The following is a 20,799-nucleotide window of genomic DNA, read 5'->3' as shown; positions in this document are numbered from 1 at the left end:
TCAGCTTTGATAAACTAAAAATTTTAATCCAAGACAGTGGGCCTAAACCTTAAGTGTGCTAAGTTTTTAGTAATACGTAAAGCTTTAAAGAGAAAAACAGAAATTAGGTGATGAGTTCTGGTGATATTTTATTTAGAAAAACATAGACCTGCCCGGACCAAAGTCACAAAATCTTAAGTTTTTGCTTTTAAATGTCGCACTAATTAGATGTAAGGTCATCACAAATAACAAAAGTATTTACACACTGAACACAAAATAAATATAAAACTGAAATCAAATTAGTTCTCCATTGATTCATTTTGCATTCCCACTGCCCATCTTCTGTTTCATTTTTCTTTGTCTTTTGTAAATCCTTTTCTTTCTGGCTTTCAAATTGACTTTTGGCTCTGGTTTCACCCACTGTATTTCTACTGGCTTTTCCTCAGCCGGTATAACAAAAACATCTGCAGTGGGATCATGGGGAAGAATAGTCTTTGGTTCTTTCTTTCTCAGCTTCTGCACATCTTTCACTTGCTGTTTCTCTCTGTATTTAGCAGCTGTGATGGATCTTATGACACGCCGATGCTAGAAACAAAAAAAATATGAAAGGTGCTGTTGAATAAAAATAAACATTTTATACATGGCAAGGACATTCACTTATGAAACCTATTTCCCTTCACCCTGCATCATCAAAAAAAAAAAAAAATAGTAATCTGTAACACTGGATGCAGCAAAAACCAAATTCAGTTTCACAGTTAACAGAACACTTATTTGACAGAATTACTTTGGCCCAAGAGTTTTAGGACATCAAGGACCACTGAACAGAAACAGCTTACCATGTTTGGTGACTGGTAGTGAGGATTTTCATACAAAGTTGGTCCTCCAAAACTTCCCTGGAAAATCTTTATAAGATTTAAGACAAAACGGGGTCCTATTTCTACCAGAGCAGCATCTTCTTCTATGATCTTTAATTAAAAAAAGGAAACATTTCATTTTGATTTAAATAAAATACTTCTAAATGGGACACAGGCTATATCCTCATTATAAATGTGCCTAAAAGAACTGATAACCAATAAAGTTAAGGTGGAAGGGAAACTTGGCAAATGCCAAATCATCAATATTTTCTGAAATGCATTACTGGTTACAGGTAGTTGTCATAGGAAAATATAAATGTCTTTTCAGTGTGTCTTTAAAATTGAGTCATTCAATCTGGTCCGTATCTAGCTTCTCACAACGCATGTCTTCTTGCAGAACTGGTCAAATGAGTATTTAAAACTGCAACCATGAGAACAAAATGTATTCAAGCACCCTATGAGGCACCCTTTCAAAATTGAAATCAATCCTTGAGTTGTTTTTATAAACCTAATTGAAATTAGATTAAAAGGCATTAAAAGGATACATCGCAAAATTTATTTTTGAATAGCTACTGACTGTGGAATTAAGGAGCAACTTCTGAACCACAAATATTACTATTGTTGTTTAAGGTATGCCTGCATTCAGAAGTTAAGGAGATATGTTTAACTCACACTGCATGGTATCCAATATAGCAACGCAAGCAGAAAAGAGCCCAGTTTACTTCACACGCTGTCTCAAATTCTGTCTTGCTGTTTTCATCCACCTCTCCTCCTGGATGAATCACTGTATGACTCATCTAATAGTTCTCATCAAATGTTTTCTACCAGGGCTATGTTTTTCTAAGTCTAAAACCCCACCCCAGCCCCAGCAGACTCTAACCTCTTAGGAGAGAAACTTATATTTTACTCAATGTATAGTGACTTGTGAGAAAATCCATACTCCGTATCAGCTGATAGCCATGAACTTAGATTATGAAATAGGGGTTATTTACTACAAGTCTGTAGGGAAAAGAAAACTATGTAAGAGAAAAAGAGTATCATTTGCCTATTCTGTATCATAAATACTATATATCCTAACTTATATAATTAAAAGTTAAAGCTAACCTGAAAGTTCCGAAACCATATCCTATTATCCAAAATGGTGAATGTAAACACATGGTCCACAAATGGCTGGCTTTTGGGATGATACCGTGGTGTACTGAAGATCTAGTGGAAAAAGGGACACATTAGTTCTGTATCCTATGACATATCATGTGTGTTTTAGATAAAATTAAAAGGAAGACACTTATTTATAATATTTGACTAAGAATAGTTTCTAGTAAAGATATTTACCTGAATTAAGAGTTCTTTTAATAAAGCATAGTGTGGTAATTCATCAAAAGCCTATAAAAATAAAGTGAACATATTATTTGACAATATTAATTTTGCTTACAATTGTGTTTTATTAACTAAATTGAATTATACAACTATACCACTCAAAAAAAACAACCATGCACAGTAAGAAAATTAAACCTCATACACTGAATAAGAAACTTACAGGGTCAAAAGACAAGAGGGGCCGAGAACCTTTTAAACAGTTTCCAGTCATCTTTAGCTCAGCTAGGGTATGAACTAGAAGAATTATAACAACAAAAATAGTTATAACTTTGGCACAATTATCCCAAAAGATTATTTTCAATTTTCTCACAAAAAAAATTTAAATTGAGTCAACTTACTATTTTGAACAAGGAATTTAGCAGATGGTCCATGAGGTGAATTTGAAAGCCTAAAAAATATAAAAGAAGCTTTTTCAACGAATTAGAATTTGGAATGTAGTAAAAGCTTACTACCAGCTCAATTTAAAAGATACCACAGAGTCTTCCCTGGCGGTCTAGTGATTAACACCCTGCACTTCCAATGCAAGGGGGCACAGGTTTGATCCCTGGTCTGGGAACTAAGATCCCACATGCCATATGGTGCAGTCAAAAACATAAAATGCACAGTTTAAAAAAAAGAAAAGATACCATAAAGTGCTAACAATATTCACATATTCCCAAATTTATTTAATATATTCTCTTTCGATATCATTTCTAACACAATTTCACAGTTTTAAAAGAAAAGACTCTGTATGATTTCAATACCTCTAGACCATGGAATTTTTGCATTTGTTGCACATCCCTAGATATGTTCCAATGTCTCCTGGTTTATAGTCTCCAGGAACTTAATAGAATTTGTATCCTGCTGTTGTGTGAAAACTGGATAAATTTTAATTATATTGAATCGGTTCACATTGCTTTTCAGGTCCACTATATTCTACTTTTCTGTCTATTCATTCTATTAATTTTTGAGAGTTTGATATTGAAACTCTAACTAAAAATCATAATTAATCTACTAAAAAATAATTGTAATATATTGTGGAACTATAACTTTTCCAAATCTCCTGTAAATGTGTTATACTTTCATAATTTAAAAATCAAAAAAAAAATACATTCTCTTACCACATATAGAGATCTTGTTTTTTCTTAGCTTCAAAATAGATACATTTATTGCAGTTTTTCATTTCACAAACCTAAATGGAGCAAAGTATAGAAAAATGAAGTAGATAATAAAACTAAGATCTAAAGCAATTCAAAGAATGAATATTCAGATTCCTCCAAGAATATGTCAGCAAGTTAAGAGAGGTTACAAAGGTCTAAATCAAACTAGATTTATTTGCAGAAATGTTTATATTTTCTGCATAAGGTAAACTATGCTCTGCCCACCTCTTTAATGGAAACAGCTACTCTTTTTGGTCTAGCATTTTAACTGGCCTCCCTTGGGGAACCTCTTCTTCTAACCATATTCGTATGTACAAACTACTAAGATTAAAAACAAACAACCCCAGGAATAAAGCACATTACAACCAGACTCAACAATTGTAGATAAACAGTCCTTAAAGAACCAAAAACATCCTTCATAACCATTACTCTGATGTTTAACTCTTTCGCTTTTCTATTTTAAGTTCAAGAAGTTTATGTTTTTTCTTCCTCATCTATACTACCATTTCTGTGATTTGGTTCTATAAAATCACTAAGGAGTATACAAAACCTATTTCAAGTTGAATTAAACTTCAACGTCTTAAAGATTTATAAAGTCACAAGTGAGAAATGCACATAAGCAATAAGGGAATGAAGTCCTTTATTATTGTAGTATTTATAAATTAATATATATACACTACCTGAGGCTTAAAAAATTGATCAATCCAATGCTTTTGTTGCTTACTTTCTTGGAATAAACACAACTACATGCTAAGTTGTAAGCTTCAGTTGCTGCAATCCAGATCCTGTTTATGTCTCCCATCTTCACTTGAAATTATACTACCTATTAGGGGCCTGTCTCCCTCATTAGAATGTAAGTTCCATGATGACAGGGGCATTTCTTTTAACACTGTTTCTATAGAATAATCACATGATAGAACAGGGCTTCAAAAATTTGTGCTAAATGAATAACAGAAGCCTTTCTAACAACTAAAGAGAAGTATCTTAAACAATTCTTCTAAGTTTTAAAAAAATTAGCTTTAAAAATGGAAGTTTAGTCTTCAACGCTACTTTGAAATTTTAACCTATTACTAGTCCTTAATACCTTAGAAGCAAATATCACATGCACTGCTTTTAATACTACAAAATACTTTCTTCAGTATGCTTATTGAGAGAAGACAAATTTAAGAATGACCAAGAAATAATACATACTGAAGCACTAAACTGTGTGAAGTAGACAATGAGTACTATAAAAATTTAGAAGGTACATAATTAAAGTTCATAAAATTTGCGTGTCTTATACAAAACAACTTAAGTCACTGGATAACCGACTTATTTTTTAAATGATCTACTTCTCATGTGCTAAAATATTGTTTCTAAATAGTGCTGCTAGAATATTTTACTTTCTTAAATTACCTCATTAATCACAAATAACTTATCTTTACGATCCATTTTAGTATCTGTAAAAAGAAAAAAAAACAAGTAAACAAAAAGATTTCAAAGCTACTTCAATCAAATCACTCCTACTTTCTAGAAAATTAAATATTAACTATCTTTATACTTTTCAGTTTAAATGAGATTTATAGATCTTCAAAATGATTAGAGCTGAAGACACATGACCTCTTTAAAAATCTTGTTCTTTTGAAATGCAAAAATGAGTGATTGAAAATAGTCCTCAGGAATTATAAAGAGTTTCTTTGTGTGTAGGCATAACTTAGAGATTCTGCCTGTTCAGTTCCAGATGACCATAATAAAGAGAATATTAAAAGAAAGCAAGTCACATAAATTTTTTTGATTTCTTAGTGCATATAAATGTCATGCTTATGCTATACCATAGTCTATCAGATGTACAAACACATTACGTCTAAATAAACAATGTACATGCCTTAATTTAAAAATATTTTATTGCTAAAAAATGCTAACCATCATCTGAGCCTGCAGTGAGCCACAGTAGTAACTTCAAAGATCACTGATCATAGATCACAAAATAACAACAATGAAAAGGTTTGAAACACTGCAAGAATTACCAAAATGTGACAGAGATACAAAGTGAGCAAATAAATGCCATTGGAAAAATGGCACCAAGAGACTTGCTTGACACAGGGTTACCACAAGTCTGCATATGGAGAAAAAAAAAAATTGCAAAAAAAAGGAGCGGAATAAAATGAGGTCTACCTAAATTTTATGAATCTCTTTCCAAAACAGGAAAATTCTCACAAACCAGTTTTAGGACACAGGTTTTAGAAATACCCACTTAGGAAACAATATAAATTAAAATTCTCTTCATGTAACTACAGACCTCAGTTTCAGAAACACTGGTCTAAAGAACTATGTTATTACAAAGAATTAAAACCTAAGCACCTCCCAACACAGGCACAAAAAACAGCAGCATGAGAACACTGTCATGGTTCCAAATCCCATTACTAAATGTTCTTCATTTGCCTGTCTAACACATCCCATTACAAAGGAAAAAGCTTGGCATTTAGGAGTAGACTGAGTCCCAACTTAAAGGTGCTTCAAATCATACTCCTGGTACATTAAGTTTTTAATAAGAACAGTTTTTTGTTTTGTTTTGTTTTAAATGCAGAAAATAATACATGGTAGTCTTGATTCATTTACAAGGACAAACCAGCTCATGGCCTCTGAGAACATTATAATGAAGTCATTCCTGGACTTTCAAGAAATGTTTTAGAGAAGACAATGCTTAATGAATTTTGCAGAGAATTTCTAAAAAACATTAATTGGAAAAACCTTCGCACTGAACAGATAAAACTTCTGAGAAGTCACTGTTCTTTACCTGACGTGCTGAATGAACAAAATGTGACTAGAAGTGAAAATATATAAACAGGCAAGTTTACAAATATGAAATTTTAAAGCATATGATATAAAAGCACCTGCTTTAGAATGAGGCATCAACATTCTCAAGTCTTGCATTAAATGTCTTGTTCTGAAATTTATTCCTCTAGAAGAAAAGATAAGAATCCGTTCCTTGTTTTTCCACTTCCCCTAAAGGAAAAAAGTGTGAGAATTTTAACATTTCACGGTGAATCTATCTTGTTTGTTTAAAAATAAATGCTTCCAAGTAGCAACCCAAACAATCCTGACCTCAGCCTTTAATTCAATCTCAGTAGCATTCACTGACCCCAGCTGCCACCCAGAAACCTCCTTGGCTTCCCTTCCTTTTGTTTTTCTTCAATTTCTCCAGTTCCTCCTCCTGATTATGACAGTTCTCATAATCACACTCACAGCTTTCACTGTCAACTAACTCTTCTAGCTCAAATAATCCAGTATCTGACTTACCTCAAATTCAACTTTAGGATACCACATCTTAAAATCCGGTAAATTTCCTTACTATTTTTCTGATGACGTCACCATCATTTCAGTCCCCCAGGCTTTGAATCTTCCATTTGCCCTTATCTCATATCATAAGCACCAGTAAATGCTGTCAATTTCTCTTTCCAACAACTCTTAGTCCTCTCTTAGTGATACTGACTTCAAGGTTCAGATTCTTATAATCTCATAAGAATTGCAAATCTTCAAATGCTAGTCCTCCCCGCCAGGAGCTCCTCCAATAGACAAGGTGGTCTACTACCTGCTTGCTCCAATCACATCTTTATCTTCCAGGGTTTTCCAAACAAAGTTCAAAATGACACAGCTTTAACACTAGATTCTAAAGTACATTTATATTTCTACCTATACTTTAACCAATTTGGCTTTTTTTTTTCAAGTCAGCATTTCATCCACTTCAACACCTCTGATTAGTTTCCCTCTCATTTTTGAATATCGAAATTTTGCCCTTATCTTGGGATCCAATTCAAAGGCTAAATCCTTCATGATCCCTTACCTGATTATTCTAAAGGAATCTTGATCTCCTGCACTTAAATAAAAAATTTCATATTGTGACTCAGATGACAGATACTATCACATTTCTTTTTATCTCCTAAAGGGAAGAGTGAGAACACTAACATTTACCGAAAATCTACAAGAAGTCCAGTTTACTCCTCACGAAGAGTAAATTACATTTTCTTCCTTAGGTTGCAAGTGAGAAGAGTTCAAAATGTCCCCGTTAATTAATATCAGGGTTAGAATTCAAGCTTATCTTTCACTCCTCAAAGCTAACTCCTTTCCCAGTGCTTGCCACCCACTACAAAGGGTCATTTACCTGTCACTCACTACGTGGTATATAGAGATCTATGCTAAGCTGTGGTGGGGGTGGAGAGGGACAACGGAAGGAAATTACTAAATCAGACCAACTGTCTCCACAGTATTTTATCTAGCTTAAGGAGCTCTCAGATGAATTAAAGATTCAACAACTTCTGTTCACCTTCTTCTGAATAAAAACCATCAACTTACATACCAGTTCTTAGTTTCCTTATAAACTCCAACATTTTAGGAGAAAGTGGTCACGTTTTAGTTTTGCAATCCCAAAGCACGGGAAACCTAACTTCTTACAGTGCTTGGCACATGAAAACTTTGTCTAATATACCTAAAACTCATAGTATCTACCTTAGTTTTCCGTGTCCCTTGAGAGTTATAAATCAAACAAGTTGGCGATGGAATGGGAATGAGGTTCAAGAGGGAGTGGATATATGTATACTTATGGCTGATTCACGTTGTTGTACATTAGAAAACTGTACAACACAACACTGTAAAGCAATTATCTTCCAATTAATAGTAAAATTAAAAAAAAAAAAGATCAACGTCTAAGGCATAGTCCCAAAGGACAGTAGTTTTTTAAAGAACCGCATAACCAGCTTCAAGATTCAGAATATGGGACTATTCTGGATATCCCATCACTGGAAGGGGTATACTCGAGAGAGACAAACAACTTTAAGGAAAAATTCCTTCCTCTGACAGCAACAAAAAACGAAGGAAATGAAGACCAAACACTGTAACAGTCCCCGAAAGTCGCTTCTCTGCGAGCCAGGTAACAGCTTTGAAATCGGTCAAGTTGCTCAGTCAGCAGCCTGCCGAGAGTGCGGCCACGTGCACTAGGGTTATATATAAACGCAGCAGCGGGTCCCGCCGGGAGACCTGAGACGGAGCACCCCCAGCAACTCGGAAACCCGCAGAGCGGTAACCAGGTAGGTACCACAACGAAAGCGCGTGGAGCCGCGGCCGCAAAGCTCCCTTTACCTTGCAAACTGGGCCTGGGATACGATCTTTCTCTTCTTCCGCCGCCTCCTCTGATACGTCGTTCGGCTTAGCCGGCAGCTTGCCATCTTTCGCGTCTCTTTTCAGCTTTTTCGCCTGAACCGCCAGGCCTCCACGCCGTTTCCTCTTGGTCGCCACCATCTTGCTCCGCGCCTTCTCTCTAGGCCTTCCTTCCGGCTCTCCCGCTCGCTCCGCCTTCCCGTCTCTATGGTCCCGGCCCCCAGCTCCACGGTCCTGCAGCTCTACGGTGCCTCTTTCCCGTCTCTATGGTACGGCCCGGTCGGCTCTCTAGGCCTCTTCTATCTCTGTGGTGACGGTGGCCGAGGTGGCCGGCATACCTGAATAGAGTGGCGGGAGCCGCTCCAACTCCTCCGCAGTTTTCTAGGAGGTGCATCTGGGCGCTGCGCAAAGGTAGGGTTTGGGCGCTGGGGATCTCAAGACAAGTCTGTAAGCGGGTCGTGGGCTGGTGAGTGGTGGTGGGTGGTTGTCTGGGTCTCTTGGAGGACCTTCCAAGGACTCAAGTCCGCCCCGCTAGCGCATATCCTGTTAGAAGCAAGATTGGAGGCGCGGGACACCTCTTCTCTGACTGAGGAAGCGGAGCCTCGGTTTGGTTTGGCGAAACTGACCCCGGTGACCGTGTTAGTTGCGTATTTCTGTCCTTCGTTACTTTTCATGTGACTGTCCCCTTACTAAAGACGACAAAACCCTAGTTTACAGGGTAATTTTCCCCAAAGTTAAAGATAGTTAAGTGGCAGAGGTGGGGTTTCAGTCCCTACTTCGGCGAGTTCAGCGGCCAGGCCTCTTCCACTCGGCTCAGCGCAGGTTGAAATCGCGGGCCTCGTCAGCCTGGACGGGGAGTTTTATTGTCGCATCTCATCAGGAGCATCCCTCGGGGTCGAATGCGCCGTGGACCATGCCCCTCCTAACCCAGCGGATCCCAGACGACAATGATTACTGCTTAGTGGCCAGCCTTGACAACGTCAGGAACCTCTCCACTATCTTGAAGGCTATTCATTTCCGAGAACATGCCACGTGTTTCGCTACTAAAAATGGAATCAAGGTTACAGTGGAAAACGCAAAATGTGTACAAGCAAATGCTTTTATTCAGGTATGGACGTTGGCACTTTTAATCCAGTGACATATGACATTCTTCACCCAGCTCAATGAATTCCAAGGGTCCTTATTTAAGTTGGAACACAAAATATCATTATTTGTATTCTTTTTCTTTCCTGGTAACAAATCCTTTTCCTATCGTGTTTAGAGATAATGGTTAATAATGTCTAAAATATATTAAACTATAGGTGGGCACTTTTTCTGAGTGTTTTGTATGTTTATATGTTTAATTCATTTAATCCTCACAACAGCCCTATGAGGTGGTTCTGTTATTATTCCCATTTTACATTTGTGGAAACTGAGACTAAGTGATTTGTCAGCAGTGCTATAGCTGGCAAATAGCTTAGTTGGGATGAGAACCCACAACATTTGTTTCTGTAGTATATGCTCTTTTGCACTACTTCCCTATTATTATTTTTTCCTCTTATTAGTTATAATCTGTTTGTTCTTACAAAGTAATAGTTGTATGGTTCAGATAGGATTTCACATTTAATTTAGCATTTTTTTGGAACACCTAAGGGCACAGTATGACCTCAGGTATAGAGGGATTAATCAGACATGGTTCCTGCCCTCAAAAGAAATTGAGAACCAGTATTACTTACGCATTGTCTAATTTGTTGGTCTCTTTTCCACATGATCTTAGCCCAACTGATGGGCACAAAAAGGAGACAAGGGAGAGTCATGTAGGGGATAGTTTAGCTCCAAGGAGCTAGATCAAGGACCTTTTCATAAAGTTTTGCATCAGACTGAAATCAGTTACACCTTCAACTACTGAGTAGTAGTAGTCTAATGGATCACAGTTGAAAAAGTTTAAGATGTGTTGATTGATAATCAGAAATTTTTCATGGGTTTAGCACAGTATTGTTATTTTAAAAACATAAAGTGAGCTCTAGAATTGTATGTGTGCGTTTTCATTCTTTAACATACATTTTCATGTTCACTTTTTTTTTATAGGCTGGAATATTTCAAGAGTTTAGAGTTCAAGAAGAGTCTGTTACTTTTCGAATTAATTTAACTGTCCTTTTAGACTGTTTATCTATTTTTGGATCAAGTCCTGTGCCAGGTGAACTATTTTATTGTCATTATAATAACATAAAAGCATTTCTGGATGATCAGAAAACTACAGGAAAAATTATTAGAATATAAGTAATATAAACATTTGTTTAAAAAATTAATTGCCAATTTATTTTTCATTTGCCACAATCATGTATTCTGATTTTTCACAATATTAGTAGATGCTAATGGTTTTATATTTACATTCACCTTTTAATTTACAAAGCTTTTAGGATTTTAAATTTGAACTAATCAAAAGAATACTTTGAACATGTCTTAAATATGTTTAACATTGAGAAATATATTTTAATTGCTTCTTTTCCCTAATTTGTCAAGAATTATAGTTAGTGGCAGAGAAAAACAGATACCAGTTGTCCTGACTCTCAGTTCACTGTGTTTGACATTTGCTTTTTTTTCTTTAAGCCCTATTAAGTTATTTTCTTAGATGCTTTTCTTTAAAATAGTCATATACTTTTAGAAATAGTTAAAACTACAAGGAAACCCCAGAAGGATGATTTATACTTCACAGGAAAGGATCAGTTATGGTCCTCTAGAAAATATGTTTTAATTTTGTACTGAAATTCCATTATTATTGGAATTGGTTAAAATTATACATTTTCTAATGCAGTGATCGCCAACTGGTTTTCCATAAAAGCACCTGCCTTCTTCCGTTCCTCAGTGTGGTACTCCACCCAGTAAGAAAGAGGAGTAGAGTGTTCTGTCATATTCCTTCTCCTCTTTAGTGTTTTGCAGAGCTAAAACCCTAACCTCCATTAACCACCCTTTCTCTCCTAATTAGACCTTAAGATGTGGTGAAATATAAAGACTATCTTCTGGTAGAAAACATTGGAAGGGTCCTTATCAAAGTGAATACATCAATGTTATAATAAGACAATATGAAAGCAGTCCACTGTTAACACAGATTGAACCTTCAAGAATAGCATAGTCTATCCTACAACAGTTATTATTAATACATGCAATATGGACCGTATAGATTCTCCATCCTAAAGTTGTATATTTATATATAATCCCCTAGCTATCGCTGAAGTGTTTTTTTTTTTTTTTTGCAACCTGGAAAACGATTTCAAAGAGTTATATTTTATTCCCAATTTTTTGCAGTTATTTTTGGAATTGTCTACACACAACTATCATCAGGGAAGATGTGATCCCTTCTCATAAGGATATACATACATATATGCTAGAAATGGACACGGTAAAATATTCTTGAGTTTAAGGCATCATTTGAGGAGAAGCTGAGCCCAGAGCTCTAAAGCTAAGCCCAGAGTATGATTTGTTTCCATTGCAGGGACTTTTACTGCACTTCGGATGTGTTACCAAGGTTATGGTTACCCTCTGATGCTGTTTCTGGAAGAAGGAGGCGTGGTGACAGTGTGTAAAATCAACACTCAGGAGCCTGAGGAGACTCTGGATTTTGATTTCTGCAGCACCAATGTCATTAATAAAATTATTCTGCAGTCAGAGGGGCTCCGTGAAGCATTTTCCGAGTTGGATATGACAAGTGAGGTCCTGCAGATCACCATGTCTCCAGATAAACCTTATTTTAGGTATTTGAAAGCCCTGCAGTCCTAGTTAATGTAGTTTACTCCATCTACCTGCTTACACATTTGCTTAGGATGCAGAGTTTTTGTTACCCAGGTTACGAGAATTTGCAGAACTTCAGAGAGCTTCTACTCTTACTTCATACTTTTATGTGTCAGGACACTAGAAGACCTAGGAAGACTAACTCACTATTTAAAGCTTCACAGGTAGTGTTGGTTTCTAGGAGAGTAGCTCCATCTCTGAGTTCATAAACTAGTGGTCATTTCATTGCTGTACTATTTACCATCATAGATCAGTTGCACTGTGAGGAAAATTGGGCTTAAACTTTTGCAAAAGGTGTTTACAGCATATGGTATTTCTTTTTCCCAAGTTAGTACAGGATGCTGGAGGGAATAGGTGTTTTCTATACATGGTTCATTCACTAAGTATCAGTCACGTATAGTGTGCATATTTACCTTATTAAGCACTACAGGAAGGAAAAGCTTAAAATCAAGGTGATGAGGATATACATGAAACACCTTAGAACAAAATTACATGCCATTAAGATACTTAGGGAACCAGCACAGGAATACTTAGGGAGGCATGGTCAAGGTGAGCTTCCTAAGAGGACAATTTTCAGCAGGAATATAGTATCAAAAACTATCAAGCTGCTTCTCATATTTTGACCCAACAAATGAAATGACAAAACTCTTCAGGATTAGAATCAGTTTAGAGAGAGAATTTATTATTTATTTCTACTCTTTTGAAATATTTCAGAATATTAGAGTAAAGGAGTTAAATACATACGGTATGAGAGGTGTAATTATTCTTTTTGTATCTACTTTAGAAGAACTGCAGGCTTTTCTTATTGGTTAGTTAGTTAAATAATTGGCTCAAGATTGGTTAAAATGCTAATTAAAATGGAAATAAGCGTAACCCTCCTTAAGCAGTATGTGAATTAAAGATTCTAGGCACTTTAAACAGAGTATTCCAGAGGCTCCTCATCTAAATGCTCTCTCTCAGCATGGGTGGCTAGATGGATCATGGTATTTTTCATCTCCCATACAGGAAATTATTTGGTAGTGGGGAACTGGAAGTTGAAATAGTTTTTTCTAGATATGTTAAACTTGAGCCTGTGACACTAAGTAGTTGGATAGATAAGTGTAGAGTTCAGGAGATCAGTCTAGACTAAAAATTTAGATTTGGGAACCATCAGCATGGCTGGGCATGAACAACATGGCTCAGAGAAAGAGGTGCTGTTTGAAGAGAGAAAAGATGGGTTCTGGGGAAAGCCAGCAACCACCTAGGTCTTTATCACTGTGCTCATATAACGCTCACATACAGTGCTCATATATGTTAATTCCAGGTGGCTCAGATGGTAAAGAATCTGCCTGCAATGCAGGATACCCAGGTTCGATCCCTTGGTCGGGAAGGTCCCCTGGAGAAGGGCATGGCAACCCACTCCAGTATTCTTGCTGGAGAATCCCATGGACAGAGGAACCTGGTGAGCTTCAGTCCATGGAGTCGCAAAGAGTCGAACAGGACGTGAGCCACTAACACTTTCACTTTCCAAAACAAATGATCAGTAAGTTAACATAAACATTCACAAATTGTCTGCAAACTACTGATATTCCCAAGCAAAGAAAACCATAAAACAGCCTGAAAAGCATCTGAGACACACAAGAGCCCTAATTGCTTGGTGTGGCAGTAGACATAGCTGGCAGGGCCCTGGGCTTGCCGTTGACATAGAGCAGGGTCTTCTCTCACTCCTCCACTCTCCTGTTACATGGTTCTGATTTGAGGAAGAGGGAAGGACAATATCAAAGTAACATTAAGGTAATGAAATTGAGGCAGAGCCCCCTAGATTCCTTCTGTGACTGGCTTTTTGCAAAGTCATTTATTAGTTGCTAGCTCTCTGTCGGAGAAGGCAATGGCACCCCACTCCAGTACTCTTGCCTGGAAAATCCCATGGACGGAGGAGCCTGGTAGGCTACAGTCCATGGGGTCACTAAGAGTCGGACACGACTGAGCGACTTCACTTTCACTTTTCTCATTCATGCACTGGAGAGGGAAATGGCAACCCACTCCAGTGTTCTTGCCTGGAGAATCCCAGGGATGGTGGAGCCTGGTGGGCTGCCGTCTATGGGGTCGCACAGAGTCGGACACGACTGAAGCGACTTAGCAGCAGCAGCAGCAGCAGCAGCAGCTCTCTGTACTCCTGCAGCATCCTACAGGAATCTTTATTATGTCATTGTTACAGTGCCTTGTCTACAGCTGTCTACATACCTGTTTCCCTCACCAGAATGAGATTATTAAGGAAGTGTTTGCTTATTTGGATACTAATGTGGCTTATTGTTGAACCAATGAATAAATGAATTGCTCATTTTCTACTATAGGTTATCTACTTTTGGGAATGCAGGAAGCTCCCACCTTGACTATCCCAAAGATTCTGATTTGATGGAATCATTTCAGTGCAGTCAGACCCAGGTCAACAGGTCAGTAGGTTGCCATTTGGTGATGAAGGTGAGGTTAAATACTATATTTCTATTAAATAAATGTTTTTAAGACTTTCAATGTGTAGATAAAAGTATAGCAAAAAATAAATAGTAGGTTGCTGGGTTTACTTGGGAATTTGGTGTTGTAATAGTGAATTAAATTTTCAAAATGAAGAAAATATTAGCAAATTGGACAGCTATTTGATTCTGTTCTTATATTTGCTGTTTGGTAGTTCTAGGCTAACTTTTGTCCTTTACTTGGAATTATGCTTTAAGTGTGTCCAAATAACAGCTTTTTGTTTACTTTTCTGCAGATACAAGATTTCTTTGCTGAAACCCTCTACAAAGGCATTAGTCCTGTCTTGTAAGGTATCTATTCGAACAGATAACCGAGGGTTCCTCTCATTACAGTATATGATTAGAAATGAAGATGGACAAATATGCTTTGTGGAATATTACTGCTGTCCTGATGAAGAAGTTCCTGACTCTTAGTCTTCAGTATGGCGGTTCACACACTGTTTATGTGCACATGACAGTTCACACACTGTTTATGTACACACAGTGGTGTACACATTGTTTATGTACACATGACAGTTCACGCACTGTTTATGTACACATGCATAGTAGGTCATGTTCTCCTGCTGAGTGCAGTGCCCTTCATGACTTCCTGTTAAGATTCTCTAAGGGGAAGAAGTGGGGAGGAGAGCACAGTCCCTGTCCCCTGATAGCTGCTGTAGGTTTTGTCAGTAATGTCTCATAGTCATAGATGATCCAGTACTCGACTAGTCTGTGGTTCTGTCTTCTGAACTCATGGAAATTGTTATAAGTCAAGGTACATAAGTTTTATGTGTTATTCTACTTAAGCAGGACATTCCAAGAGTACAAAAATTTGAAGTTTGGTGAAGCCATATCAGAAATGTTCTTTTATTTATTTACTATTCGAAAAAGCAGTAGCATATGGGCATCACTTCTAGTTGGAATTTTGGAGACTGTCATAAAGCAGTGGTTCTCAGAGCGTCGTGCCTAGACCACCTGGAAACTTGTCAGGAACTCCAGGGGCGGGGCCAGCAATCTCTAGTTGAAACAGCTTCCCCACTTGTCGCTGCCCCCCACCCCCGCCGAGATTCTGATCTTTGCTAAAGTTTGAGAACCACTGTTTTAAAGGATAGTTTTTAAAAATAGCATTTTAATTGCATTGAAGTGACTGCTTTTACAGGTGATTTCTTTGCAAGTGTTCTGAAGTTTAGGTGTCACCAAACAAGTCTGAATAATTATATGATTTTTTTTACATTTTGAAGGCATCTATGAACATGATATAAAACAGTCTTCAGAATTATAGATTTTTATCTTGTTCTGAAAACCATTAATTGTAGTAAGTATTTATTAGATACCTTCTATTTGCCTATAAGAGTTCCTCAACTAGGGCTTCCCACGTGGATCAGTGGTAAAGAATCCACCTGCCAATGCAGGAGACACAGGTTCCATCCCTGATTCTGAAGATCTCCATCCCTGATCCTGGAAGATCCCACATTCTTTGGAGCAACTATGCCCGTGCACCACAACTGCTGAGCCTGTACTTTAGAGCTTGGGAGCTGCAGCTACTGAGCTCATGTGCCCTAGAGCCTGTGCTCTGCACCTAGAGAAAAGGTTGCACATGACAAAGACCTAGTACAACCAAAAATAATATATATATTTTTTTAAAGTTTCTCAACCAAACCAAGGCATATCTCAGTGGGTGGGCACGTAGGCGCTGCTCCCAGGTACCTGTACAGCTTGTGCAATGCTGGGTATCTAGCCCAGGGTGAATGCCTGATAACTAGTTAAGTCTCCCAGGCAATCTCGGGATGCCCAGCTGGTACAAATGTCGTTGGAGTTTTGTAAACTTATAGTATGTGTTCAAGAAGGAAATGATTGAATCTGTCAAATGTCCAGATATTTGTCTCGATAAGCATTAAGAACAAAACACATCTAAAACATAATTATGAAAATACTTAATCAGTAAACATTTCAAGGACTACAATTTTCCTTTAAATTTAAAATTGAGCCGTTACTTGGTTTTTTTCCATTGGCATGTCTAGTATCTAAAATAGTGCCAGGATAGAGTAAATATTCATCAGATAAAAGGACCTCCACTTTCAGATTATTAGTCACTATGAAAGTTGAACCTATAAAGAATTTATATACATATAATATACATTTATATACATATAATATAAATACATATTGATTAAATAAGACATTTTTGCACATTTAAGACTACTATTTCAGCTAAACATATCTTGAGTTACTTAGAATTCAGAAGCTAATAAATTTAATTCTTTCTCAGTCACCCTAACAAGATATGATTTAATAAAGAATTTTCTAGTCATGTGTGTTCTGTAAGTGTAAGTAAGTAAGTGTTAGTCGCCCAGTCGTGCCCGACTTTGCGACCCCATGGACTGCAGCCCACCAGGCTCCTGTGTCCATGAGATTTTCCAGGCAAGGATACTGGAGTGGGTTGCCATTTCCTTCTCCAGGGGATCTTCCTAACCCAGGGATCAAACCCAGGTCTCCTGCACTGCAGGCAGATTCTTTACCTACCAACTAAGCTACAAGGGGTTTGACTCCCTAAGTTGCTAGCTTAACTTTGTTCAAGTTCCTATAAGAGACCACTGCGGGGAGCACTTCCCTGGGCAACGCAGATGCTTTGGTGACTATTAGTTGAGTTCACGTGTCACAAAAGACTAAGATTTAGCTTTGCCTTTTTGAAGTTTACCTCATATTCTTTCTAACAAAATTGTACTTAATGGTAGCTATTTTTTTCTATTTTTAATTAGTTTATTCCCTATTTATGATGTGCTTCTACCTAGAACTGATGGAATGATTCAAAACAAAAATAAAATGTTAAATTTTACTCTTGTAATAAAAATAAGTCAATAAGTCTTGTAATACGTTTTGTTTTGTTTTTTTACAAGAAGCCACACAGTTTCTGTGATACTCTCAAGTCCTGCTAAGCATTAGTTACCATTGCTGACTCAGGGACGGAGGGGCCTGGTGGATGCTGTCTCTGGGGTCACGCAGAGTTGGACACGACTGAAGTGACTTAGCAGCAGCAGCTGAAAGGGCAGCATGTGGCAGCCCTTACAGCTTAGGGTGGGTAGGGGGTTCAGAACTACATAGAATCCCTTTTCCCCTTTCCGTCTTCATACTGCTGGCTCTTGTCCCCACCTGAAATGAAATCTGTTGAGTATTTTCAACAGAAAATAGTATTTTCTCTTTTCCCCAGTTTGTATTCGTAGCATTTTTATACGTGTGTCAGGTTACGTGCTCCCCTGCAGCAGTTAGCAGCTGTACTGTGGGTTTTCCTGCTACAGCAGTGGGCAGCTCAACCTCTAATCAGAAATGTCCCCGGCAGCTGGTATGGGTGTTCCTGGTATCCATATCTCAGTCACTTCAGAAGCCTCAATAATTAAAAGAGTAAATGTTTGAAGTAGGTTATCTTTTTGAAGTTTATAGCTCGTTGACTGGATGTAACTCCTAGTTAATAGTAGTGGCTCTCATTGGTAAAACTAGAGGTAACTAAATTATTTCAGAGTAGTTCCCCATCCCTTTACGGAAAGAATATAAGAACCTAGTGAGGCCTGTAGTCCGTACCCTTAGGACTGGTGCCTGAGGCTTGACTTTTACTTCCTGCCATTTGTCTTAGGGATTTCTGTTGCTTGTTGCTGACTGGATTAGGACAGTCCCATCTCTGAAATATTGTCAGGTTTGCCTTAAGTGGACCTTTAATGTAAAGTGATGGGTGAACTGCCAACAGATGGAGGTAAGGTATCACTGAACTTAGCTGGTTGCATAAACTCTTTGTATGCTTGCTAATGAACATTTATTAAACTTTATATGTGGGAGAGTTTGAGCTGGGCTTGGTTTTGTTTGTTTTCTTTCTAATTCGGTTACAGGGACTGAAAGCAAGTAGCTAACCCTCATCAATCTCATAAATTTCATTGGCCAGTAACTAAAGGAATGTGTAAGTTGTGTATGACCTTATGGACTAGGGTGGCTGGAAACCTCAGGTGTTTTGATTGGTTGTCCAGACTGCTGCTTCCCACTGAATGAGTTTAGAAAGGAGCTTAGTTCTCAGCTCTAGTTTTCCAAGAGTGAAACTTTATATTAAGTTATATTGTGCTGAACATTTCCAATGTGGTTTCTTAAAGCTTGGGGATTTGACAAAACAGTAACATTTTTAAACTTTTAGAACCAAGATAGATGGCAGCTTTCTATTTTGTCAGATATGAGGATGTTAAAACCATTTCATAAAACATTTTAAAATCAAAATCTCAGGGGACAGGTGGGAATTTTATACTGTCAACAAAGAAAAATGAGATACTAAAAATAATTTCAAATGAGACAACAGGGTTACACAATAATGTTTTATTTTACAATGTAATACTTTATGCTATTGTTTTATTGATAGAGGTTTGTCGGTTTGGAAATGTTAAGACTTTGGGACCTTACAAAATAGTAAAATTTTTAAAATTTTAGTGCCACCCAAAATGGAGTCCAAGTGGCCACTTCTAATACTTTGTTTTTATCACAGTCATTGTTGAAAACCGGTTTTCAACTGCGTGTGTGAAAATGGAAGCCACTCTTCTGAGGCTGCTTTAGTCAACTCAGCATATTCCGGGCAAGAACATCAGTCCCATCTCCAAGCAGGGCTAAAATCTGCAGTGAGGCACTGAGTGACTAGTTCGTAAGTACTTGCAGAGAAGGTCAGTGGAATATAGGTGTCTTCGGCCAGAGCTCTAAGCGGAAACCCTGCTCCTGGGTGCCAAGTTTAAAGCACTCTTGGAATCAGCTGAGGGAGAGCGGCAGCTACCAGGAGGAAGCCTAGCAGTCTGTGGCCAGACCACCGGATAAACTGGTATATATGTCCTCTTGCCACAGCAGAACACTGCTCACTACTAATACTGTGGCTACTGGCTGATTACTAGGTTTTACAGACTAAACAGAATGAAATGAGAAAATACTTTGTTGAATGAAGGACCAAGATGTGGTTGTATAAGCACTGATGAGTGATAGAAATGTTCTTAGAAACACATATGGAGCCCAAAGACACAGGTGTTTGAGCTCCACTAAATCAGCTCAGGTAACTGAGGAGCAATGACAAGGGAAAAATAAAAGCTATAGTACAAACTGAATCTGATTTCTCCTCTGTCCCTCAACACACAAAGGAATATGATTTGAGACTGCCAGTTTCCTAGATACACACTGGCTCAGGGCCTTTTTGTTTTGAAAGTCACTCAGTCATGTCTGATTCTCTGCAGCTCCATGGACTGTAGCCCTCCTGGCTCCTCTGTCCATGGAATTCTTCAGGCCACAATACTGAAGTGGGTAGCCATTCCTTCTCCAGGGGATCTTCCCAACCCAGGGATCGAACCCAGGTCTCCCACATTGCAGGCAGATTCTTTACTGTCTGAGCCACCAGGGAAGCCCATTCAGGGCCTTAGGATTTCTTTTTTAACAACTTTGGTGAGCATTCCATTCCCAAAACAAGTCTTTTTCATCCAGTCTGGTAGGGGCAGAATAGTGGGATGGAAAGAGTAGTCACCTGTGATTCAGGTGCTTTATAGTCACTAGACTGACCATGAATGAATCAATCCCTCTTGTTCCTGTTTTCTTCATTTACAAAAATCAAAAAGGCCTTATGGCTCTAACATGGTATGACTTCAGTAAACCAGGTTAGGTCAGTGTTCCAGAAGGTCAAACATTTCCTCACAAAGCAATTTTAGGGACCCCAAACAGGTTATGGCTAAAGATATTTACAAGTACTGTATTAAAATGCTCACGCATAAACTACTTAGGCACTGCAGAACTTTTTTTAAAAGTCAGAACTGGAAAGAATGAAATTAGAAAAGGGGAAATGGAAGGTAATGGGAGTCCCCGTGACATGAGACACTAACTTAAATCATGTGTCTAAAAAGATTCCTTCCTCTCAGGTAACAGGATCCTGGTTTCTAATGGCCATACGTATTTTACCTGTAATGCCGTTGTTAAGTGGACCTGTTTATTTTCCAAAATCCTTGGTTCTGTTTTTGATCTGCCACTGCTATCAGTGTTGGTAAATATATTTTGTGATCAAGA

The 20,799-nt window shown here is 37.8% G+C and overlaps 2 protein-coding genes across 6 annotated transcripts; one reads left to right on the top strand and one right to left on the bottom strand.

Annotated features, from left to right (window-relative positions):
- Positions 1 to 111: 111 nt before the first annotated feature.
- Positions 112 to 8,644, bottom strand: BRIX1 (biogenesis of ribosomes BRX1). Its single transcript, XM_081520499.1, has 10 exons — positions 8,465 to 8,644; positions 6,223 to 6,334; positions 4,745 to 4,788; positions 3,311 to 3,381; positions 2,549 to 2,598; positions 2,371 to 2,444; positions 2,166 to 2,216; positions 1,938 to 2,039; positions 816 to 944; positions 112 to 564 (listed from the first exon to the last, which is right to left on the bottom strand). Exons 1-10 carry the CDS (start codon positions 8,621 to 8,623, stop codon positions 295 to 297), a joined length of 1,062 nt encoding a protein of 353 aa, XP_081376625.1. The 5' UTR covers positions 8,624 to 8,644; the 3' UTR covers positions 112 to 294.
- Positions 8,645 to 8,794: 150 nt separating this feature from the next.
- Positions 8,795 to 20,797, top strand: RAD1 (RAD1 checkpoint DNA exonuclease). Of its 5 annotated transcripts, none has more exons than XM_081520502.1 (8): positions 8,795 to 8,893; positions 9,363 to 9,590; positions 10,550 to 10,658; positions 11,955 to 12,213; positions 14,584 to 14,682; positions 14,997 to 15,051; positions 18,368 to 18,484; positions 19,256 to 20,797. In XM_081520502.1, exons 2-7 carry the CDS (start codon positions 9,396 to 9,398, stop codon positions 18,458 to 18,460), a joined length of 810 nt encoding a protein of 269 aa, XP_081376628.1. In that variant the 5' UTR covers positions 8,795 to 8,893; positions 9,363 to 9,395; the 3' UTR covers positions 18,461 to 18,484; positions 19,256 to 20,797. The 5 variants fall into 5 exon arrangements, with proteins under 5 accessions (XP_081376628.1, XP_081376629.1, XP_081376630.1 ...); XM_081520503.1 differs by having other exon boundaries at positions 9,305 to 9,590; XM_081520504.1 differs by lacking the exon at positions 18,368 to 18,484.
- Positions 20,798 to 20,799: the final 2 nt, after the last annotated feature.

Source organism: Giraffa tippelskirchi, chromosome 8, assembly GCF_054371585.1.
Source record: "Giraffa tippelskirchi isolate mGirTip1 chromosome 8, T2T-mGirTip1v1.2.pri, whole genome shotgun sequence".
NCBI classification, from domain to species: Eukaryota; Metazoa; Chordata; class Mammalia; order Artiodactyla; family Giraffidae; genus Giraffa; species Giraffa tippelskirchi.
This window is presented reverse-complemented; position numbering and strand designations above follow the sequence as displayed.

Coding starts and splice junctions, on each gene's coding strand:
- BRIX1 (XM_081520499.1), bottom strand. CDS start 8,623: ATGGTGGCGACCAAGAGGAAACGGCGTGGAGGCCTGGCGGTTCAGGCG. Junction 4,789..6,222: donor GATGCCTCATTCTAAAGCAG/GTGCTTTTATAT, acceptor TTCTTTTTACAG/ATACTAAAATGGATCGTAAA. Junction 2,599..3,310: donor AAACAAGATCTCTATATGTG/GTAAGAGAATGT, acceptor TATATTTTTTAG/GCTTTCAAATTCACCTCATG.
- RAD1 (XM_081520501.1), top strand. CDS start 9,396: ATGCCCCTCCTAACCCAGCGGATCCCAGACGACAATGATTACTGCTTA. Junction 10,659..11,954: donor TGGATCAAGTCCTGTGCCAG/GTGAACTATTTT, acceptor TTTCCATTGCAG/GGACTTTTACTGCACTTCGG. Junction 14,683..14,996: donor AGTCAGACCCAGGTCAACAG/GTCAGTAGGTTG, acceptor ACTTTTCTGCAG/ATACAAGATTTCTTTGCTGA.